The sequence below is a fragment of the Aulostomus chinensis genome, chromosome 1 (assembly GCF_037954235.1).
Source record: "Aulostomus chinensis isolate RoL2024-O1b breed Wild chromosome 1, RoL_Achi_v1.0, whole genome shotgun sequence".
NCBI lineage: Eukaryota > Metazoa > Chordata > Actinopteri > Syngnathiformes > Aulostomidae > Aulostomus > Aulostomus chinensis.
The window spans coordinates 60,557,091-60,582,223 of record NC_141320.1 but is presented as its reverse complement, the minus strand read 5'-3'; the positions used below and the strand labels follow the sequence as shown (position 1 = coordinate 60,582,223).

The 25,133-nt window shown below is 43.3% G+C and overlaps 1 protein-coding gene across 4 annotated transcripts in view; it reads left to right on the top strand.

Moving 5' to 3' along the window:
- Positions 1-25,133, top strand: part of LOC147272611 (interleukin-1 receptor accessory protein-like 1) — a 274,460-nt gene that overhangs the window by 163,266 nt on the left and 86,061 nt on the right. For all 4 annotated transcript variants that reach the window (XM_086197940.1, XM_086198022.1, XM_086198107.1 and 1 more), the window contains 2 exons: positions 3,924-4,110; positions 5,053-5,206. In XM_086197940.1, coding sequence (XP_086054066.1) covers positions 3,924-4,110; positions 5,053-5,206 — 341 coding nt within the window. The remainder of the gene's footprint in view (positions 1-3,923; positions 4,111-5,052; positions 5,207-25,133) is intronic.

Below are 25,133 nucleotides of genomic sequence, written 5' to 3'. Positions count from 1 at the left end.
GCGAGCAAGAACGAGACGGAGAGAAGTGGATGGATTATAATCAAGGCAGGTGTTCCAGCGCCACGCTCTCAGACAGGAGCTAAATCGGAGCAAGTTGGCCCACAGTCAGACTTTTTGGGAGCCGGGATGCTTAATCATTCCGAGCTCGCTGTTGGACCTGACAGGTGAATTATGAGCGCGCACTACAGGTAGGAACCCCAGTCTTCCAGCCGCTCACGATGACCTTCGCTCTGGTCATAAATAATGCAGGAACCATAAAATACTGATTTAGGATAACTGGGCCGGCCCGGTCTTGGGTTAATCTCGGTTTTGTGGGAACCAGAAAGGAAGTACAAGACGGCAGCGGGGTGATGTAATGAATAGCGTGTCATGAAGTAGAAAAGAGACAAATAGAGGAGGCGTGTTTCCGATGTAAAGTAAGTAAATAAAAGCTTCCTGTCAGTCTCATCTCGATCTTTAATCTCTATCCAGACCACTTTTCTGACCTTTTGTCGTTCTTGCGCCAGTTTGTCTTGGTCGGTTTCAGGTTGACCAGACTTTCTCCTGCCTGCTTTAAGACACGGCTGCATCAGTCTCACAATATGACACTGACCCAGTTGATGTTATTTGATTAATGGCGATGAAAGGTGGAGGAAAACAACTCACGGTGGCGCAGTAGACCCAGGAATGTCACACTCATCTTCACGGAAACTCTAGCATCATCGGGGAAAAAAAAGATTGATCACATCACATCCACTCTCAGAGTTTTTGGTCAAATTGGCTTTCCAAAAAAACAAAACAAAAAAAAAAGACAAAAGCGTCTCCAAATGACAACATATGTATGTACTGTTTGTGATCCCCCCCCCCCAAAAAAAGAAATTTAAAACTGTTTCTCTTCCCATTTTAGTGATTTTATTGCAAACACATCTCTAGATCACTTTAAGATATAGCTCATTTTTATGCTCTTGCTTTAACAAACCGTTTTTGTTTGTTTCCAAGCTTTTTATCCGAGCACTGCTTCTTTTTTATTATCTTGTATTTCCAGGGAAAAATTCTTTGAATTTTATCTGAAAAGTGAAGTTCTGAATTGATTTGATTTGATTTGTTAAAGGCGGTTCTGTTTATTTCTCTGCCAGGTCCTGATGTTATTGTGACTTTTTTGTGCCAGTCTTTTGAGCTGTTGACTTCTACTTCACACTCACAAAATGGGGGGGGAATCCAACTAAGTGTTATTGTCAGTCGAAAGCAAGGTCTAATGACTAAGCAGCAATTATTTCATCATCTGATTTCTATTAGAGAGGAGTTATTTTAATTAAAAGATTCATTAAGTAAGTTCATTAATTTCCCCACAGGTGCTACTGACTCTCGGGAGGATTTCAAATCAATTCTGCTGCCTATTATTTAATATCAGAGTGAAAGGGCAGGTTCCTTCTGGTGTCAGGGGAGAGATCTGACAGTTGATAGAATAGAAAGGAGAAGAAACCTGGGTTCATTTCGTTGTTCCAATGAAATCTGGTTCTAAAATGCTGCCTCTGTGTGTATATGTGTGTGTGTGTGTATATATATATATATATATATATATATATATATATATATATATATATATATATATATATGTACGCCAATTCTCTCAGCCGGCTGCTTAACCCCTGGTTGACCATTACCAATACTTTCACTACCTTTGCAGCATATTGCAGCTCAAGTCCTCTGCCTGCCCTCCAGCTGTATACGCTAGCTGTCAGCCTGCCACTTCTCTGGGTTGATGTATGCAGGATGCTATCTATCATTGCCACGACATTGCATATCCCCCTTCAGATTGACAGACACCCTCGCCTGTTAATGCTATGGTATCACCTAGCTTGTTATCACTGTATCTTCGCTACTGTATGCAGGGAGCTGCTCGGGGGCACTCTTAAGTCTCTGGAGCAGCAGGATCACTTTTTGCCCGCTCTAGAATGAATATTACACCCGCTGAGTGAAAAAGTCCAGAGATCACCTGGCTCTTCAGGCTCAAACGGCACCGTGATGGATGCGAAATGTTGGAAAGACATTGTAGGACAAAGTGTTGGCCCGCGCCATCGATCACTCATGCGGAGCAGATGACACAATTCTCTCTCTCTCTCTCTCTCTCTCTCTCTCTGGTTTATCAGTGCAGGCCAGAATATTTAACAGGGAAGGGAGCGCACCCGCGGGATCTCATTTGCACAGGTGTCCATCTGCTAGAAGTTGTCTGGGATAATCTCCACATCATGTCACATTTGCATCATGAAAAACGCCACTCTTACAGTTAAGCGGCCCGGCCGGTTCGGAGGGTGAGGAATTGTTTGAGCGAAGACCAGTGTGTGCCGTGCTAATCCACAAGGCCGCTAATGCCGCACAATTATTGAAGGATTTAACATGTTTGTAATTGTTTGTTGGTTCAGCTCAATTTGTGTAACCAGCTTTAGTTGGGAAAATTAGCAATGAGATTTTGCTAAACACTGCCAATTTGTTTGGTCTTTTAACCAGGAGGGATTTTGCTGCAGTCGAACCTCTCGTCAGCTGTGACAGCCTTATTAGCCAGTTTTGGCAAAGAAAAGGTGCTCTTATTGGATCCATTGATCATCGTGGATCTTTTGCTCCTGTGTCCCTCATTTCCAGTGTTCATTGATTCTCAAGAATAACTCAGAGCTGCAGATGGCAATCTCAAAATGGCTAAACGGGATCGCCGTATCTTTGGCCTGTCGCTCAACATGAGAAATCAGTCTCAAGGGTTCTCGTAGAACAGGGCTGTTCAATTACACATTCATTCAGGCCAGAAGAAATTGATCTTGGCCAGAGATTTCTGCGGCTGGCAAGCAGAAGGTCACGTCAAATTTTCAACCAACACCAAACGGAGTTTCTCTCAGGAGCGTTTGCAGTCAAAAAGGCGGACGTATACGCACAAAGACATGCGCGGCAGGACGTTCAACCCTGCAGAAGTTTGATGTGTCTGACCGGGGGAGGTTTTTGACAGCACTCATCCAATCAGGGTTTCATCCAAGATCAATGAAAGGGAAGCTGTTGTTGCGTTTGTCTGAAAAATCTGGAGTTTCTCAATGTGGTGTCAACACACTCACTGCAACGTGAGCACATCGGTTCGGCGTTTGGTGGTAAAATAAACAAGTACTTGTCAGTCCAGGAGGGGTTAAACCGACAGTTTTCATTGTCACTTTCCCTACATTTCTGATTTCTGATCCGAGAGAGACGTTAAATGTAAACGACCGCCACTTTTAGACGGACACAAAAATGCGCTGAGAGGTTGCTAGGCTACGCAGAGCGTGGCATTCACTGTCTGCGCCCCTGTAGGAATTTTTTAAGGCTCCTTAGTCTTTGTTTTTCTCTGGTTTCCCCAGGACAACGGGCTGGCAGGTTGCTTTTGGGCCGCGTGTGGCCCGAGGGCGGCCATTTGTACAGGCCGGCTGTCCAAGATGCACAACAATATTTACCCCGCCGTGCATGAACACTCGCTGGTTTCTACATGTAACCACATTACGAGTAATCTTGCATTTTACACCCTCCCTGGTTCGCGTTATAAATTCTCTATGACCTGAGCAGCTACAGTACATCAACAGCAGCAAGTAATTTTCTGCTACCTCACGCTGTATCTGCTTTAACATGTGAAAACAAAAGGTTCAATCAGTCTTCAGGTGCTGTTGACATTCAGGGCTGTCACTCCAGATTATTGCCTGCAGTGTCCCTGACCTCCACACATTTATTTTTCAACAAGGCTCAGCATGCATTAGTTGTTATCTGCATCGATTAGCTCAAATTAAGAGATAGATTAGAAATTTTAAATGGGAAAATGATGCATTGCCTTCAACAGGAAGGTTTTTCTCTGCTGCACTCACTGATTCAAATGTCCTTTTAATGACTAGTAACATGTAATTCTTCTTCTTCTTTTTTTGTGTGTGTGTTGTTTGCAGGAATTCCACATACTGCATGAAAGTATCCATGTCTCTCACAGTGGCGGAGAATGACACAGATCTCTGCTACAACTCCAAAATGAGGTTCTTTGAGAAGGCAGAACTAAGCAAAAGTAAAGACATAACGTGCACGGGCATTGAGGATTATATCCAGCCGGGAGTGGAGCCTCAGATTGTATGGTACAAGGTAGGATAATCCTTTTTTTTTTTGTAAACTAAAAATGGTTTGAACGTAGCAACTTCTTCACATTTAATTGCCTTCAAATACCAAAAATAAAAACCTCAAATTTTTCACTTCTAGAGGTGAAGTCGGGCCCAGACGTCTCAAACATGAACCCCTGCCAGATTAGGTGGCCACAGCACTTCCTCACAACCACACTGAATCAAATTAAAATAAAGGGTAATGACTGTGGGGCTCTTAACCCTCCAGTTATTGGCTCCGGTTCCGTCACTGAGGGTTGATTGAATTCTGGGAGGCTTGTCTTGGACTGCAGTTGGGAAACCAAACCCACAGTGCCCCAGTTTCTTTTCCCTCAGGTGCTCTGTGGCCCAAAATCTTAAGGGGCTTGGCTGTTTCTGGAAGTAAACTTATTCTCAATTCATATGCATGGTGGTGTGTGTTTTCTTTCAGCCTAAATACTGGCTGAATTCTCCCTTTTCTTCCTCCCTGTTCTCCACGCTTTAAATTTGTATCTGTCTTTTAAGAAAAGTCAGCGGCAAGAGCAGAATTTTGCTCGTAAACCAGTTACCGCCGATTCAGAAAAGTCCTGAGTGACAATCCTAGCCCAGACTGGAATAGCCGCACTGCTGTTCAATTCAATAAACCAATATTTAACAGATGTATTTTATGCATATGTCTGACAGTCTGCCTAATTTGGAAAATGTTTGTGTCTGAGGTCTCGGTTCTCTGGGTTATAATTGTCTGGAAAGCTGCCGTAGTATGAAAGAATGTCTGAAACAAAGGGCCCTCTATGGATTATACTTGAATTCAGTATGCTTGAAGATAAGACAAAAATAAAGTGTTCTGTCTCCTCACTGCCTGTTTCCTGCTGATTTCAGACCAGCGTCACAATTGAATGCCAGCAGAGTATTTAAACTAACACATGTTGTCTTTTATTCTAAATACCAGGAGTGCAAGCCAAAGCAGTGGAGACAGACCATAGAGCGGAGGAGGGACACTCTGTCCATCAAGGAAGTACGGGAAGATGACATTGGGAATTACACCTGTGAATTACAGTTTGGGAACTTCGTGGTACGGAGGACGACTGAGCTGTCCGTCACAGGTAAAGAAACATCCGGAAACAAACGCCCCCCCCCCCCCCCCCCAAAAAGAACAACAACAAAAAAAACCACCCCATTGTTGCTCCTGCCTGTGTGCACACTGTTCTATAATTGCTTTGTACAGTTTTTGACTCTGTGATAAGGCAATAAAAAAGTGGCTGCAGGTTGTAGTAAAGAAAATTAAGGTTTTTAAAGCTGATCTCTGCACCTTCTGCCAAAGTGTCGCAGTCAATAGCCGCTGCTGTCTCTGTGACTTCCGGGCAGCTTTAATTGCTCAGTAGCGGAATTCACACAGAGCACACTTCAGCACTTTTTCTTAAGGCTGTTGAAATATTTAAGCCTGAACCTGAAGCGGGTGACAGATTGCTTGCCGCTGACACTGTCACAGCCAAGGTTGACACAGCAGGCTGCGAGGATAGGACGACAGTGGGTAGTGGATGGGAGAACCCCGAATTTACAACTTAATTAGACCTTTTTTCCCCTTATCTGATTGCAATTACTTCTACCAGGTGAGCCAAATGAATCTTTAAGTTTGTGCGGGAAGACGTGGCTTATACAAACTTTGGGTACTAATTTTTGCCGTTGACTCGTTTCATGTACAGAGCTGTGAGTCTTCTGCAGAAATTATAATGAGGCAAATCCTGCTTCACAGATGTTTCGCCGAAAAAGCGGAGCTCTCGCATTCATTTGAATAAAACTCTTCTTTGCACAATGTCATGCGACAGCAGCTTCTCCGTCTTTTGGCGGAGCCCCACATTTTTTCCCGCCGTCTGTAAGCATACAGACAAATTCATGCTGACGCAGACCGAAACCAAACACAGAAGTTAAGAGGTTTCAGATGGATGGAGGGCTGTTACATTTCATTGCTGCAGCCATCGCGCATTGTGGGTGTGAAGGTCAGACAAAGTGTTTACTGTTAACTGCTACCTGATTACACTTTATAGTCCCTTTAAGGAGACAAAGACAGACTCCAGCGAAGGCCAAGAGAAGTCGTAAATCATTCTCTCTCCAGCCTCAAAATGCCATCCTTAATCTCTCTATCTACATTGGAGACATCCAGCATTTGGAAACAGGTGGTGAAAAAATGATTGATGATTGGGCCATGACAGTAAAAGTATAATTTACGGTTTCTTTTTTTTTCTTTTCTTTTTTTCCAAAAAGAAATACTGTCACACAGTGTGTCTGTGTGGGTTTACTCCCACGACTAAAGATGAAGGTTGCCAGATTGCCTCTAGGTGCGAATGTGTGTCTTTATGCCTGTTTGATAGACTGGAAACCAGTTCAGGATGTACCATGACTGTCACCCAATGCATGCTGGGATTATTTCCAACCTGCACCAGCCTCACCTGACCGAAAACGGACTTCTGCGACCACATTTAGAAGTGTTTTCGATGCTAGCTTGTGTTTGTTGTGTCTTACGACTGGCATGTAACTTTTGATTCTTCCGGAAGGTGTTACATAACCAGATGTTCATTTCAGGATGCAGATACTCAATTTCGCTCTCTCACCCTCTAAGTGGGTGTTTCAGAATGCCTCTACACGTGTTTTAATTGATTGCGGGATTCTTTTTAATTGATTAACACGAGAGGGAGTGCTGTACCCACAATGCTTTGCCAGCAGGATGCTTTCCCCACGCTTGTAAATGAAAGGAGAATAGTACAGACTATTCTATTCAGTGGTACCTTCCAGATGAACAAGATCAACCATTTATTTTGTCACATTCATAATAGAGGTTTGGAAATTATCAAAATTACCTTCACTGGTCTGCTCAGGTCTCAACAAAGGCTAATTCCAACAAAAAATTCCTTTTTTTCTGGCTTTGGGTTTGTTTGACTGAGATTATCTTTTTTTTTTTTTATCTCTGGTGTTTCCTTCCACCGCCATGGTGACTGCATGCTAAGTACCCAGGTCCTTTTTAATACGCCGTCTATTTCTGTCTGCTGCTTCACCGCGCACAAAACGGCGCACATTTTTTCTAAGGTAGATCATTTCCTCTTTTGGAGAGAACTGTACAGGATGTTTGGACCGGCGATGATAGACCGGGGAAAATAAATAACATGCAGGCACTACCGGTACAGGCAAATGTTTCGAGTAAGAAAAATAGGAAGAGAAAAAAAAAAGTCACATGCCAAAAAGTCAAATACTCAAGCAAATCTGAGAATGCTTGAAACTTACAAGATGCTTTTGCTTGATGCGATTTCAAGTATTCTTCAAGAAAGGACTAAAAAAGCACTGGTGTTAATTAAGTGCGCTCCAGTAGTTGCCAAATTTATGGCTCGTGTGCACAGAATAACCGAGTTTGTCTTACTTTTCCATTCAATGAAGAAAGCAAGCACTTGAAGGACTTCTCAGCAGTGCATTGTCATTATATGCAGCATCAGAGTTGAGCTTAGAAACCAGCTGCAAGGTTGCGGGAGTGAGTCATTATCGTACACATATTGAGTTCTTTTTTGCAAGAACTTAGCAAGCTGTAACCTGGAGCTTGACAGTAGTTAAACTTTTACGAATGTTGTAAGGCTGTGGTTCAGACGTGACCTTTCCGTTTTAGTCTGGGATAAGTATACATAAACCTTTATGCAATATTATCATCAACCTCCCACTGATAATTCCAATCACCATCAAAATCCTTGTCAGTCCCCCTTCTTTTATCAAGAGCCTACAGGCTGTCTCAAAGCAGCGCAATGGGACAAAAGGTCAGATGCCATTTGATTATAATGAGCGTCGCTAAAATTCTAACGAGATCCCTCGCTGGGTGATTGGAAAAGACATTCATTTTGAAATGAAATTTGGGGTTTTATGACTTCTTTGTAAGGTGCACCATTTGATGTCTTTGATTAAGCCGCCCAGGATAAAGGAGCAGTGATGAAATAGATATACTGGGGATCAGCAACTGTGGTGTGTAAAATAGACTGGCAGTGTAGCTAATGAGCTGTTCCCCTGATGCTGTTAACCTGCTTTTCTTTATTTTGAACCGTGCATGCAATGAGGTTTGGTTAAGGAGGGGAAGCGGCGTGTTTTGCAGCATGAGTATATAAATAGCCAAAAAGCCTAAGAGGGTGACAGCAAACATAAAAATATCTCTCCACATTTGAAAGTCTCTGGCTTCCTCTTGACACTGACTGATACTCATCTGCTTCGGATTTGAACATTTAGCTGTGATGCAGGTTTTCTGCTTTTATTTGTCTTCTTTAGAAGTTGTAATCCGTGAATGCAAATATAGGCTTACAACAAAGCATAAACAATTTGTTTGCTAAGGTGGAGAGGAAGACGGTATTGTATACGACCACTATTCCGTTTGAAGATGTTTATCTCGATATCACATGGAGGGAGAGTGGTTGAGCTTGATTTTAGGTTGAACTTCAATAAGGGTTCAAGGGAATGGAATTACTTGACTTAAACGTAGAACGAGGTGTCATCGGCGAAGAGAAAGATGTCCTTGTAGATGCGTGGGAGAGTCTTGTTTTGGGAGAAAGTGAACAGTTAGGATTACTTGTCTTCAAATGAGGGCTGAGGCACTCTGAGGGAGCCAAAATAGGAGCCCATTATTCAACACTGTATTTAGACATGTTTTGAATTTGCGACCTCGCATTTCGACGGATGTCCCTTTTGCGCTCTACACGGACTGTTATGTAGCCCAGGCTTGCGATTCGGCAACGCCACTCAAACGGAAACCAGAAGCTTCCTCGTCCTGACAGTTTCCCCCTTGACTACACATTCTGTACTTACATGCAGAATCTGTTTACAGACGTTACGTGCTCGTGGCCCTGCAGCAAGATTTAGCAGTATGTCATCTTTTAGCTCCTTTCCACAATAGTTCTCTGTTCAGGGTGTCATCCAAATGCAGTAGTCAACACAAAGAAAAATTCTGGCCGTGGCATGTCAAGATGTCATTAGCTATCATAACAAATGCTGTTACACATGAAATATATTGATTTTATTACGCTCTTATTATAAATTTGGCAGCACAACACCATCTGTATACAGCGGAAACTGTACATCATAATAATATCAGGATAAATATCCACTCAGTGTTCAGTCACTGACAGTATATCTGATGAACATCAAGCCACGAGCAGGGTCTCAATGTCCTTGTTAACCCTAATAAACGATGTAACTCATCAGCTCAATATGACACTGCTGCCTCTCTTACACCTTTATTCTGCGAACTACATCTCCTGCCAGCACCATTTGGTGGCCATTACAAATTTCCTCTCCCATCCCAGAGTTGACTCATTAGCATATGAAGGAGGTTGGAATATAATTGCTCCTTTAATTGATGGAAGATAATTAATCTGGCTGAGGTACGGGGGGGGGGGGGGGGGGGGGGGGTCGAAGAGTCGATTCAGAAAGTGATCCTTTTTTTTAAAAAATTTGACACACTATGTAATCAGCAGGTTCTTGATGAGGAGGTTTTTTTTTTTTCTTTTAATGTTTTTATGCTGTTACCTTTTGATATTTTGTCACTTTATTAGCGAACACACTTATGAATAAAAAATGAGGCTTGTCATCATTTGGCTGTGATTTGAAGCCCTCGTCTCCTGCTGCGTCCGATGTTGCATTCTGACTCTGAAACTTTGATAGTCTGTGGCTTTTTTCCCCCGATTTTTTTGCATCATAAATGTGTGATAACTTGTTATCTGTTTGGTAGCGTTTGCTGTGGCATTAGGGATTTATTTGTTGCTTGAAAACAGAAAATAGATACTTTTATGTCAGTGCTCAGCCTTCTGGTTTGCAGGTCTCACAGTGATGCACACGCTGGGTTGCTAGGGAAGGAGGAAGGAGGCACTCAATGACCCCCTATGCCTGACTGTACTATCATGCACTGAATAGCAGGCTAATCTCTTCCTTCCCAGCATCACATTAACAAAAATAGTGGTGGAGCTTTTGTAATTACCTGTTTCTAAATTGTACTTCCAATCTCAACATTTTCTGGGTAATTTGCACAAAAATGACCATCTTTCATGACGGTAACTACATAACTGGATGATTACATGTTGTTTTACAAGAAAAAAGGCAGGGATTTCCAAGTTTGCCACAGAAAAGAGCTAAAGACTGTCATATTTTAACTTTTATGTTGGATGTATTGGATCGGCTAACGATTAAAAACAGCAATTCAGAGTTGTTTCTATTAAATATTAGATTGGTTCAAGCAACAAGCCCTTTTTTGGGGGAAATATTATTTGCTGTCTTCCCCAGAGCCAACTAAGGAGATAGATTTGCTTGTTCCATTCATTCAGAAGCTGAGAGCCACGGAGACTAGCTCAACGCTACTTAGCTTAGCACAATCAATGGAAGAAGATGGGAAGTGTTAACATGCCTTCGTCAGTAGTCATCATGTACAGGTTTCTCCAAAATTATCCTTGCCTGCATTAATCGAACAATTTCAAGATGCTGAATCAGACATGTAGTTGGAACTACATTCGTAGGCGTAGTGATCTGCCGCAGCACCTCAAAAGGCCAATAAAACAAAACACAGAAGAGCAACTGCTCCCACTGATCATTTGTAACAGAGGATGAGGAGGGCTGCTTCTGATCAGGCCAAGATCCTGAATCCTATCCATTTGATGGCTTTTCACTGAATTTTGCTAACATCTCCCATCCACTGTCATTCATTGTGCTAAGCTAACTAGCAGCCAGCTGGTTTCTGTAGGTCCCTGAAGCAGACACTGAAGAGTGAATTCATCATCTCTGTGTAGAGTCGCAAAAAGGCGCATTTACAAAAAAGTCGCTGCGTTTCTTTAATTCCTGCTAACCAGCTACCTTGCTAACTTAGCGAACTACTATCTTGAGCTAGCAGGTAGCACCCAATGGTGGAAGGCAGTCTGGCAGTTTACTCCTCATCTTGTGCATGTGTCAATATCGTCTCCATTCACTGTCATAAAGCTTCAGAATCTCCTCCATCAATCACTGCAGTACTTTCTTGACCTGTTATTTGAGTTGCATAATGCCTGAGCCATTGCCACTCGCTAATAAAGATCATGGGATGTTGTTGAGAGAAATCTGCAAACGCTATTCGCTTGTCAAGAATGTCGCCGTGCAGCTTCCCCGTGCGGAGGAGGACTCGCCGCTATGAAACACGTGGCGGGCTGATGGATGGATTTCTCATCTACCGAGATGTTTCTTTTCATGCTCGTTGCTGTGTTTACTCTTGAATTCATCACTTCCTGATAGTCTGTGGAGAAAATTAGTGAAGCCATGAACATTTCGAATAATTTCTGAGTAGTTTTAGGATTTAGTTTTAGGATCCGTGATCCTCTGCCACACTCTCATACACTCCAGTCAAGACCACCAGTCAGTGCTTCGAAGGCAGGAATGGAAACTCTCTTGCTGGGGTGTTCCATGTATGTACAGTGTGTACAGTGATGTTTTTCCCAGCAGACTGTTTCAGCTTTAGCATCTAATCAACTGTCCTTGTCCTCAACTCTGACACAGAGACACTCCGCTGACACTTGCTGCTGTGAGAGTAGGAAGGACTTTTTTTTTTTTTTTTTTTGCAGGAGGTAATATGATCCAGTAAGCATACAATAATAAATGCATCATTTTAAGAATTTTCTTTTTTATAAATGGAATTTTTTAAATTATTTATTATTATTCTATCAACAAGCCCCAGTGTTTCCTGTGCATTTCTTCACTTCCATCGCTCCTCAATCTGGCGAGCAGAACTCAGCCCCGCGCTCTGATCAAATCACTGGCAGTGTGTTTTCATGTTTGTGTGTGTGTGTGTGTGTGTGTGTGTGTGTGTGTGTGTGTACTCTGCAGTACACACTCAGCATCCCGGTGGGGTTTCCACCTGCTGGTGCAGCAGGCAGGAGAAGTGATTGCAGAGCTTACGGCAGGGGAGGAAGAGGCAAAACATCTGAGCATGAAGTTCTCCAACTGGAGGGTTAATCAGCACAGACGGCAACTTCACTCATTTATCTATAACTTTAACCCAAAACTCGAGCCGTATAACTGTGCTCTTCCTCTGTGGTGGTATTTTTTTCTTGCTGCCGCAAGGTAGGCGACATTTTGTCAGCCTGTCAGATCTGAATGAGGAAGAGCTCCAGGAATTGACTTGGCCAGCTCTCCACAAGGTGAGATGACTTTGATCAGCATCGCCTTGTTTGATGAGGCGGCTCTTTCATCCTGGGTTAGGTGGGGGCTTGAAATGCTCTTTTTAAAACAAACAAAAGCCCATCTCCCTTCGGTGAGCAAGGACAGACGGCTGGCAGACGACCGAATGTGTTTTTAGCCGCGAGGTACAGGGCCGGCTGCGCATCCCTACACGGGGCTACAAGTATGACGAGGTGCTTGTGTGGGAGCCATAATTAAGGGATTATCATCAGGCTGAGAAAAGATTTCGAAGGACCTTTTTTTTTTAAATTTTACAAGAGGCAGATTAGTAGCTCTGAGAAATGTCACCTCACAAGTCACTTGAGTGCAAGAAGCATTCACAGCCTTTTATCACCCTAAATCACACTTGTATTAAATGATTCTGCAGTTTACTTTCATTCTGGGCAATTAAAATCAAATGTGCAGGTAGAAATAGTCTATAAAGAAGAGGGCTGGTTGATATTCGGACTAACTGTTATTTTGTTTTCCGCGGTTACACTTCTGTACCGCAGAAAGAGCAGCCGGGTCAGAGAAGAGGAGAGGAAAAGGAGAAGAGGTCGATTTATTTTCAAAATGTTGAGGAGAAAAGATGAAACATGGAGGAATAAAGTGGAAATTAAGGAGTTGTTTTTTTTTTCTATTTTGCACTTTGACAAAAAAAAACCCGAAACAAAACAGGAAATGTCAAGAAAAAAGTGGAAAAAGTAAATCAGAGAAAGATTTATTTTTCTTTTCCTTTTTTTTTTTTTTTTTTTTTTTTGGATTCAGAGGATGAAGCAGAAACGGTGAGAGGAAAGTCACCTCCCGTCCATGCAGGGAGCGCCGTCAGGGGAGCGACTGACAGCAACGCTGTGTTTGTGACCTAAAAGGAAACAGAAAAGCTTTGTCACTGAAGTCGGTTCTGAAGCGCGTTTTCACGACTTCATCTACTCGGGACATTTTGTAGTCGCTTTGTTTGATTTCGTCTTAGAAGGTCAGCTTTAATCTCCAAATGTCGAGTGTATTCTCAAAATTTTGTCTTTACTTCCGAAATGCACGACGAAAAGAACGTCTCCCTCGTCTGAGGTAGTGTCGACTTTATACTCGACATTTCCACCTTCTTCGTGAAGTGAATAACGAACAGAAAAAAACGTCATGAAACGATCTAATGGGAGTGTTCAATTGCCGAACCACTTGTTCACCTTTTACTGGAACATGATTATTTTAGTTTTTCACCACTTAATTATGTAACGAAGAAGAAAAACAACACGACTCCTATACCAATTTATCATCGCCTACTAATTATATTCTGTCCTCCAATTTTAGTGACGCTCATCTTTGTAAAGGTGAGATTAAATCTGACTGCAAATGAATTTTTTTCCACTTTTTTTTTTTTCCTTCCCTGAAAGCAAATCCTTGACAGCGCAGGTGAAAGGCGAGCAACAGATGGGACGTTGATGTGAACAGATGGTGCGAAAATGAAAAAAAAAAAAAAAAGGTCAGGTGTTGTGGTCCCTGTGCTGCAACGCATTGATCGCAATATTTCTTTTTAAGGAGGGATTCCTGACGAAAATCCACCCCCCCTCCCCCTCCCCAACACCACCACCACCACCACCACCACCATCACCCCCCCAGAATCAAGAGCTTAAAGCCTAATTACTAACAGTGGGCAGCAGTTTGACATATGCCTCCCTGATTTGACAGGAATAAAGATAATTTTCATGATTTATTTATTCATTTTTTGACAGATGCAGCCAAAGCCAACCTGCAGAAAAGAGGGAACTAATTGCAGCGTGTTGCAAAACTAAACGGAGATGGCGTCGAACATCAGCTCGCGGCTTTTCTTTTCCAAAGGTGCCGCCCGTAGAGAAGCTTTGCGCTCCTCCAGCTGATTTGGGATCCCCGCGCCGAGCGTCACCTCTGCAGACGGCTGCTGTCATACATCTCGTCAAATACCTATCAATTAGCAAAGTGTGCTTACAAATGCTCCTCTGACACCCTATACATCTGGGACGCCTAATTAAGATGACGCGTTACATAATTAATGCCTCGGTTCCACTAATTAGCGCTTACTCTGCTGCATAGTTTTGCGAGTTGTGAAAATGAGTGCTAAAGTCGTGTTAATGGAACTCTACGCCACAGTTGCATCCAGCAAAGAGACCGAGAAAAGAAGTTCCAGCCCCCCTCAAGGCCGCCCCTCTCCGGACTGTCCCTCTTCTTTATACCCCCCAGACACTTTATAGAAACGCCCCATCAAGGACACTTCAGCCACGTGTCAATCCACTGATTCCACCAGAGAGATAAGAAGGTGGAAGAGATGGCGGATGGGCCTCTTGCATAATTTATAGTGAGCAAAAATCAATTTTGTGGCATAAATTACTCTGATGTTAATTAGTTGGAGATTGGTCTTTTACAAAAGGTGCATTCTAAATGACTTCAGGGAGAGACCTGCTGCACGGAGACAAGACGGAGTTGTTCAGCTGGTGATAATTCGACATCACGGCAAGATGGATATTAAGCTCATTTGGAATGCGGCCAGAAGGCTTTTATTTTTTTCTAAAAAAAAAAAAGAAGAAAAAAAAACAGGTAAAAAGTAAAGAATTTTTTTTTTTTTTTTTTAGTCCCTCTGCTGGTCAGGAAGAGGAGTGGTAGAGGAGGAGGAGAAATAAATTTTAAAAAAGAGTGGATGACAGTGACTTCTCCCTGCAATCCTCTGTATTTCACACGCTGACACACACACACACACACAAACGCTGACAGGGACACCATACACACCACCCTCGGTCAGAGAGATTGCTTACCAGCGCTAAGTTCAGTAGTGATGCCCAGTTGGGCCTTGATGTTATGGAAATTGATTGCACTGCTCCCAGGCAACACTGTCATGACAAGTTATTTTAATGGCACTAAAGCTGGCTTATGTTGAAGTTTAGAAGGAGGGGGGCGGGGGCAAAACATTGACCCGGGGCGTATTTGCAGCATTGCAGAGCTTTTATTTGACTTTTTTTTTTTTTAATCTTTTTTTTTTTTTTTCCTTTCATGAGATAAATTCAAGAAGAAAATGTGGACGTGGGTGAGGGACCGGAGCAGTTTTTCCCTGCCAGCTCTGAGAGTTCGAGCCTCGGAAAAGGGCAGGAAGCGAGACGCACAAAGTTACGATTAAAGAATGATTAGTGCTTTTCGGCGGCTGTGTGAGGAGACGCTGTCAAAGCGAGCGGGCCGCCGAGCCGGACGCGCATTTTCAACATTATTTGCGACAGGGAGAACTTTCTCCCGCTACCACTTCTTCTGGTGCGGCGCGTTGTTCCAAAGGTGAGGTCATTTCCTGTCCAAACCCAGGTCCACTGTGACTTGCTTGTTATTTGACTGTTAACCGCCGCTGGCAAACTCCTGCAGAGGCTGTTTACTTCCTGTCTGCCGTCTTTCTTTCGCCGTATCATAAAAAACAAAGTGATTTTATTATAAGCGAACGACATACATGACTTGGCGATGGGTGCTTAAGAGCCTCATAACACAATCAGCTCTCATTTATTTTAAAGTTTAATGGCATTTTTAGATGGTGCTGTCTGTGTAATAAATTACCACAGCTCACGCATGAGCACTTCAGCTAATGTGTTTCCTTCATGTTTTGTTTTTTCCCTCGTTATTCTTTTTTTTTCTTCTTTTTTTTCTGAAGGCCAATTACGGCTCATTCTGTGTCAGCCTGGCCAAATCCAAAACTCCACGGGAGCGAAAGCAGGCCAATTAAAATCCAGCTCCCGCCCACTGTCATTTCCACATATGTGGGTTTGGATGGAATCGTATGGCGGCGTATTGATCGCGATGGTGAAACTGATCACTGTCCCGAAGGAGCGAGGCTGTCATGCTTCGCAAAGATGAAGTGATCGAGTCAGGTTTTTCCTGGCAAAAAAAAAAAAAAAAGTAAACCAAGTGTGTTGATTTGACCAAAGCTGGTGTGACCGTGGGGAACTCGTCACACGGGTCAGCAAGCGCCAAGACCCCACTCACGTACTGCTTGATCATCTGAACAAGTCCGGAAATTAATTTTGATGTGGAGTGTCTGTGGGCGAGCAGCTCAGGAGCCCTGGGGTGGGGTAGGATGGTGGGGGGGGGGGGGGTTGGTCAGCTGCTTCTGTGGGCGAAATGTGTTTGCCACATGCAGAGATATGAGAGTGTGTGTGATAGAGAGAGAGAGAGAGAGTACTGGAGAAAGAAGCCACCCCCGTACACATGATGACGAGTCACTAGTCGACTTTGCAGGAAAAACAAAAAAGGAAGCTGAATTTATATTCAGCACACAGGGAGCAGGCTGTAATACATCTGAGCGCTCGCTGAAGGATCAGGAGCACGTCTAAATTAGATCGTAATTTCAATGACCTGATATCTGTGATAAGGGTCCAGCTTTTCATTTCCACTAAGTACCACCCTCAATGACGTTAGAAAGGACTTGGAGGCTTCGTCCTCTCGCCTTTTAGTGTCGACGCTTCCAGAATCAGAGACACTGATTTTGGGGGGGGGGGATCTTGGTTTATATTCTTCTGTCATGGATAAAGAAGGCTGTGTGAACTACAAACCTGCACATTCACACACAGTAGTTCATTTGTCATAACATTGAATGTGCTGAAGTTTAAGTTTAGAGGTGCTATTTGTGAGCAGTTCCTTCCAAGTGGATGCTAACTCTGCTGGCAGCACTTTCACCAATGAAAGTGACTGAGGAGCGAACGCTACGATTCTGAAAGTGTAGTCGTATAGCCAACGTGTTAATCTTAAATGAGACAGTTAGTGTGTATTTCTGTTAACTAATCATAATTGCCGTGGGCGGAGCTAAGCCCAGAGGGCACAAACAGTACCCCTGCAAATTCTTGTTCTATATTTGGAAAGCTTACCAGTTATATTCACTGTATATCTTTACAACTATTCACAGAAATGTCCCAAGAGACCTGCTTTATTTGTATGATCTTTCAAACTCAGAATACGCAGTAGGTGGGGGTGAACTTGCTAGCTAGCTCAGAGTTGTAATGTAGCATTGTCCAAGTTGGCCACTTTCCACTTCTTTTTGGTCACTCATCCAGCAAATTTTACGATCCAAATCTTCGTTGTGTTCGTGCTACCATCTAGCTCACTCAGAGGTGTTTCATGTAGCGAAGGAAACTTTTAAAATAGGAGCGTATAAAAAGTAGAAGCACTTTTAGCCTCAGTCTTTCTCTGGTAAGCTAAACTCCTGGTCAAATCATGGCTGTATGCATTCGCTATAACCGCCGATGACTTTTCTCCCTCCAGATTCTGTTATTATTTAAATTCACATCGTTGAGTCACCTTTAACTCTCCATTGACCCGCGTTTTCAAGTTTATTTTTTTTAAGGCTATTTCATGATATGATGTTATGAATACATGTATGTTTTTTCTCCTCTGCTAACTTGAATGCAGAAGGGACCTGCACTAATTGGCCTCTCCTGGACAACATATTAGCTCCGCTGTCCTTGTATGCGTTTCCCTTCGAGACCTTTTATAGGTGGAGGGAGATAAATGCATTTATATGCTTCCCAGCCTCTCGCATAAAATACCCAAGACATGTTCAGTTGTATTTATAATTCAATATCTTTCTTTGAAACACGCTTCATAGGACGGTTTGTTTCGATAACTGCGTGTGAGGGAAAAAAAGAAAAACACTGGTAGTCCCAGGGGGCATCGTATCTCCTTTCAATGGGGGGGCTTTTTACTCTGCAATGAGAAGATTGGATGAATTGCATCTCAATCGACAGATCTGACGCTGTAGTTAACATTCATCAACCAGCAACCCTGCGTTCCTTCAGTGCTTTGGGCCGGCAGTCTGCCTGCATGAAGGCCGACTCTGATCAGACTTTAAACACGACTCTGATAATGTTCATATGATCAAAGACCAACACCTCAGACGCCACTTTTGATGACTGTCCGCTGTCAAACGTTCTGATTTTACATCGCGGAGGCCAAATTTAACCTTTAAATACAAATCTCGAATTTTTCCACCTCTATTTTTTTACAAAAAAGACCGAACTGTGGCCTCTTTTCCATACACATTATTTTAGAAAGCATTTTCAAGCAAGGTGAACAGTGCAAGGAGCAGGAGTTGTAAGATGTCACCTAGAAAATGGGTGGCAGGATGTTAAAATTCCTCCCCTGAACCTCTGTTGCTCTGACGGTACGTCTGCAGCTACTAAAAAAAATATAAAAAAATAAGACGCCGTCCTTGTAATGAGTTGAACTCTATTTTTGCGAGAATACATGTCTCAGTTTCCCAGGGAGCTAAGTCTTGAATACACGTCTCTCCGTCTTCCCTTCATCTATGAATAGAACATCTCCGCGAGTGGATTTAAAAAAAAAAAAAAAAAAAAAAAAAGGTGAAATCAATAACAGTTCACAGTTTTTCACCTGGAACGTTCTGGTTCATAGAAAGAGCCCTGCATGTTGCACGCTTCCCGATGCCACACAGTACAGTTGGAATTCACGGATATTAACGCCTTTTGTGACACAAGCCTTTTCTTTTTAGAACAAAAGTCGAACACAAAAAAGGGGGATTGAAGCATGTAAATCCAGTATGTCTCAGCTGAGCACCAGTACAGTTCGGGCCATCCCTTAGGGACTCAGGAGTGGAGGGGGGGGTAGCACAAACCAGTGATGTAGGGCACCACGATGGCAAACGCTGCCCCTCTGCTGGCACCCGCCACCAACCACTGACCTGTTTAAACAGCTGGAACGTTTGGCACTGCCCGCCTCCGGAGATTTGCAAGGGCCACTGGCAAAGGGGTTCAGAGGAAGGAAGAAGGAAAGGGGGGATGGGGAGGGCATTGTGGTGGAGCCGGGAGGAGGGATTCATAGCTTGGCAATAGGGAGCCACTGTGCAGAAATGGCACAGAGCAGGAATTAAACAGGCCACTGGCAACAAGCTGAGGAGGCGGAGGAGGTTGGAATCGAGTACAAGTCAAATAGACAGTTACTGATAGGGGGCCGGCCTGTTAAGGTGGGGGTGGGGGGGCACTGTGGTTGGAAAACACAGTGAACTGGTGACCAAGACAAATAGCAACGCCACTATGCCAACTTTGTTTCCATTTAAAAAGGAAGCGTGTATGTGTTTTGGAGGTGTTGGTGATCCGTGTTTGGGGTGTGGGAGGTCGCTGACTCACACTAGGGAGCACTTAGCAGCTGGTGGCAGGGCTTTAAACTAGACCAGGGAGGAGGAGGAGGAGGAGGAGCGGCAGCACAAGTGCTAGACACTATGAGGTGGCGGAGTTCTACTGTGGTTTGCGGAACAAGTAGAGCAGCACAGTGTCACACCTAGATGTTCGAGAAAGGCTCATCTGTAAATGTCAAGGTTTTGGTGTCACCGCAAATCGAAAAGAAAAGCCCATCTTTCAAGAGTTGGCATTTCGTTCGGATACGCAACATTCGAAGGAGAGTTGCTGATTCCTTCACGAGAGTTTTTTACCTGTGTTGCCAAACGATTCACAGCTTCAGGGTCTAATATAAAATCGACCCAAAAAAAAAAAACGCCCAAACCAGATGGGCATTAATTAAACATCCAAAGGGGAGTCACAGGAGTACAAAAAGGCCAAAAATTAATTCTACCAAATGTAAATTGTGGTCTACCTGTTAGCAGCAACGCTCCTCCGATTCTGAGGGCACAAGAAGTGATACAACACGTTTCCTTGCAGCAACTATTAGGTTGAATATCATTCACCCACTCCTTGGGAACCCGGAGGACCTCACGAGGGTTGCCCCGACTGTGGAGAAACTATCCCAGGGTCATAGTGTGGCCTTGAGATGTCACTTGATCCCAATCATGTGCCTACCGGCTTGTGGTGTCATTTCCAAGTTGCGATGACGATGCAAGAGAAGGTCAGTAACGGCCCGGGCTCATGGGGCCGGGGGCGGGCGAGGGTGGGGGGGAGAGAGAGATAAGGACGGTTGAAATCCAGAAGGCTGAGAGGACAGCAAGCTCTCAACCTGTCTGTTTTATTAGCTGTTTAAATGCAGCGTCTTATTACAGTTACTGGCGTCTTATTTTAGAAGGAAATAATGAGGTTTATATTACAACAGGCACTATACAGTTACTACCAGGGGAGCGGCAAGATTTGGGTGCTGTTCAGAAGATGATGCCAGCCTCCTCGCTGCTCGGCCGGCCAACTATTTCTTATTTCCTTATCAATTTGAGAGCTTTTTATTATAAAAGAGGATCGTATCCTTGTTTATGGATGCGCTTAAGCCCACTGCTCTAATCATATTTTCCCCCAAGAGGCTTTTTTTTTTTTTTTTTTTTGGATGAATAATGCAGCTTTGAACCAGGCACACCCCCCCCCCCCCAAAAAAAAAAGAAAAAAAGAAAAGAAAAACATTGGCTAAAAGCACGTCAGGCACCAGCAATCAAACGTTGCGGTGGTTAAAGTCAGTTGCCAATGTTTGATGAAGCCAGTTTGTTTCCCTGGAATGTTGGGGAGGCCGATTTTTGTTTGTTGGTGTCTTGAGTGGACTGCAGTGAGGCTGTATTATATCACAGCAGTACACATTATTAGAGCAATAATACTTGAGTGCACCTCGTCGCTGTTACATCATAGTTAAGCATGCCCTGAAGCCTAGTATGGATTTTAGAAAGCGGACAGTCAAAGTGTGCTTAGAAGGGTGTTTGAGGGTTGATTATAATTGGGACCTACTTTCCTGCAGCCTGCTATTCTGTCAGAACGGAAATAATTGTCTTTGTGGAAGCTGAGACGAGAACGTTTGTCCTGGATGGTTGTTTTCCGTCGTTAAGAAGCTCTCTCTCCATGACCCGCGAGGAGCCGAGCGCTCTCCGAGTAAAGGTGGACCGTCGGACTCCTGCGGTAGAAGAAAGAGAAACCTGCATCGTCCGGTTTTAACATCCAAAATGTTGTGTTTTTTTTTCTTTTTACTTCGCTACGTTTATTTCAAGCCATCAGTTACTTTGAAGAGAAGCCTTTCCAGAGAAGAGACCCCACCAACCCCTCTTCTACTTTGAAACTTCAATAGCAAATATTTCTACTTTTAATTCAGTAGCATTTTTGTGTGGAGGCTTCCCAAATCAACTACAAAGACCTGAAAATGAGGAGAACAGCTTCCCTTTAAGCAGTGTTAATTTTTCCTCAACGGCCCACGGTACAAAGCCACGCTTAGGATAGAACCATGATGATAAAAAGCGTGACCAAACGTAAGTTGCAGTTTTGTTGAGGAGACGGAATTGTAAGACTTTCTATCTGATTTTGTGTGTAATCCTCTTCTTATCTTGGGCAACAGAGCAGCACTGCTCTGGCGGGAGAGTCCCGGGTCGCGATGTCCAGCTTAGTCAGGGATCCTGATTTCACACCGGTTTAAGAGTCGCCAGAGTGAGAACTCAAAGGTGCTTTACGATTGTAATCGCACCATACTGTCGATTTTCAGCGTCCGTATCGATTGATTCAGAAAGAGGGCGTCATTTTGCAGGAAACTGACCCGCATGGCCTGAATTATGTCAGACTACACTACGAAAAATAAAAATTAAACGTAATTAAACTGAAACTAGTCTCGTCTAGACTAGATTGAAAACTGCTGCCAACATTAAAACTGACTGTAAGCTTCTCCATTTCCCCCAGCTTCAGCAAATTTGCGCAACTGTACTGTTTTATCTCAACTGCTACCAATAAGTTGTCAGAAAACAAGAGCAAAAATAATATAATAACTTCACAAAGAAAGTAAGTTTCAGCTGCTGGTGACGCGGCTCGGGAAAATACACCAGCATCATTTTTCACTTCCGACTCTTCGGGATAAAGGCCAATCGTGTCAGCTGGTTTAAGAAGTAAGGTTGAAGGTACCAGTGAGTAGACGCTTTAAAGTTTTCACATAGAATCAGAGTTGGAATAAGTTAAACCCCTGATAAAGAACTTTCAACAGCGGGAGGGTTGCAGGGTTTTCCAGTGTGCCGTCAGTCTGTAATGCTAACGTCCTGCAGCGCGTGGTAAATAGAAAGTAGTCCTCGGTGCAGATGAGATCTGCGAGATGAGTGATCTACCAAGCCAAACAAAGATAGAATTTGTCCTTGGGAAGCGCGCTGTAACACTAAAAGAAATCATCTTTTGAGCTGGAGGAAGCAACTTGTAAAATCTTAATTAAAAGATTGTATCAGATGTGGCTTTGCTTATGGAAAATAGGGAAATAATGGACTTAAAAGACAAGTTTTTACAGGCAGAGCGGAGAAATAATTCACTATGCCGGGGTAGCCGGAATGAGAGGGAACTTATTTGCTGCAGGGAGAGGATTGGCGTTTTTAATATCCACAGCAATGAGATCTCAATATAGCAACCAAGGCTGCGGAGTGTCATTTGGTGGAAGATTCCTCATTTTCCTCCCCTGTTTCTCTCTCTCTCTCTCTCTCTCTCTCTCTCTCTCTTTTTTTTTTTTTTTTACTCATTATGGCAAAAACAAAGTGTAATTAACACAATCATGATTAATTACAGCACACAGCCTCGGTTTACACATCTGCCTAATTGCAACTCTCTTTCACTTTATTTCAAACGTTCAAGGAAGCAGAACTTGTCAGTCTTCCTTCTCCACCTCCTCTGCTGCTCCTGCTCTGGACGACACTCAAAGTCGTTTGGGTTTTTTGTTGTTGTTTTTTTTTGTTCTCTCAGAATATTTCGAGATGCCCTTTGCAGAAACACTCCATTATATATGCCAAGTTCTCGTATGGAAGGTCGCGTGTTTTGGAGGATAACACCGGGAGTGTAGCACTACCAAAGGCAACCTTCCAAGCTGATTCCCACTGTGATGTACGTAGTAATACACCCTATCGATTCCCCTCAATATATTTATTGAGAGGGACCAGAAAGCAGGCTGAGGTGGAAAATAGGGGGATTTATGACAGTCAGTGCTCAAGATTAATTTACTTTTTAATTACAGGGAAGTACATAGGTATTGCCTGTCCACTGGTTAGATTTAAAGCTAAGACAAATGGCAAGTAATGCTTGCTGAGAATGCAGTATATGGAAGAAAAGTGTGTGAATCAATAGTGCATTTTTTTTTCCTCGACTCTGCCTCATAGAAAAGGGCCGGTCTGTAGGTTGCCCGGCGTTGAAGGACAGTCAGAGATGCACGTTGGAACTCCTTTGTGCTGTTTCTGGGCATAAATCTAAATCTGATTATTGTGCGTAGCGACAGGCAATGTCGTTTTTTTTCTTCTTTTTTTAAAAATTTCACTTGGTTTTCTGACAGTTGTCCTGCATTGGGAAGTCTTTCCAGAAAATATAGAGGAGACAGGGTGACGTTAGCAATCTATTCTTGTACCAGAGGCACTCTACCGGCGAGCTATTGGGGTGTTTAAAGGGTAAAATAGTAATAACGAAGAACTTGGAACTGGGAAATCACACCAACGTGGTAATAATCACGTTTGTCGCCTTGTCACTTGAAAGTAAAATTGATTTTTCACAGTATGGGTGTCCAATTTGCTCCGTAGCAACAGTATTTTCTCGTTACCGTTTCATGTGAAAATGTCGGATTTCATCAAAGCGACATGAGTCATCATGAACGTTTGATAACCTGCACGTACAGTTCAATATCACAGCATCTGGTCCTCACCTGCGAAGGCGTCATCATTGATGTCTGACACTGTGAAAATGAGTCAAGTCCCTATTCTCTCTCTCTCTCTCTCTCTTGTTCTCTCTCTCTTTTCTTTTAACGAGTGTCACTCAACCGAGCTTGTGTGCATCTGTTGCCATGCAACACTTCAGAAGCATGCGCCATCACATGCACGCGTGAGGAAAGTACAATTCAAATTTTACAGTCAAAAAATTGAAAATTCAGGTGCATCAAATTTTGAGTCTTCCCGGTTCAACAGGACACCAGTGGGAAAGAAGCAACACCTCCACCCTCTCCCTCTCTCCCCCTCCCCCTCCCTCCTCCTCCTCCTCTTCCTCTCTGTGTACATGCTCCCATCAACTCCACTTTCTCATCTACTTTCTGTCTTTCCTCATCTCCCTCTACAACTACAAACAGCCACAAAACCCATTTCTTAAACCACCTCGAGCTTCTTCACAACCACTGCTTCTTCTACTCCACCATCTCCTTCCTCTCTCTGACTCATCTTCAAAGCCCCCCCCCCCCCCCCCCCCGGGGATATTTTAGGCCAGGCGGCTTGGAACATATCACTCTACCTCCCTCCCTCCTTCTCCCTCTCTTTTTTTTCTCTCCTCCCCCACCTCCTACCCTCCTTATTGTCGAGTAAATAACACGTTTGTGAAGCCTTGCTGGCCCCCGCTGAGGAAGCAGGTGAATAATGAGCGCGGGCATCCAAAATTAACTCTTCATCTCAGCCGCGCGTGATTAGTCGATCCAAGTTGTTTTTTTGTTTTTTTTGCGTGTTGTTGTTCCTTTTTTTTCCCCCTCTGCAATGCAAATGTTTACAGTGGCTAGTAACGATGCATCAAATCCAGAAAGACATCTCATTACAGTAAAAACATCTCGTCTGACCATTGTGAGTAATTACGTGTAGTGCCTCTCATTTCCAGGCATCCAACGGAGAGTCGAGGCGCTTCTCCCAAAGCCAGACGTGATATGATTTATATGATTTCCCCTGAATGTATCGGTCCATATTGTGAGGCCTCTCATATTCACTTGTTTTGATGGATCTTCTAAAACAACACCTTTCTCAATGAGGAAATGCACTCTTATTATATTCCTCTCCTTCAGGGTTTCTATAATTTCTCACCAAGTCTCCTCAGAGAATGCTGCAGTGTCATTTCTTTAGGGTACCTCTTCGTTCTTTCTTGCTTTTTTTTTTTTTTTTTTTTTTAACCAATAGTATATTTTCCAGTGCTTTCAAACACAGGGAGCTCATTTTTAACA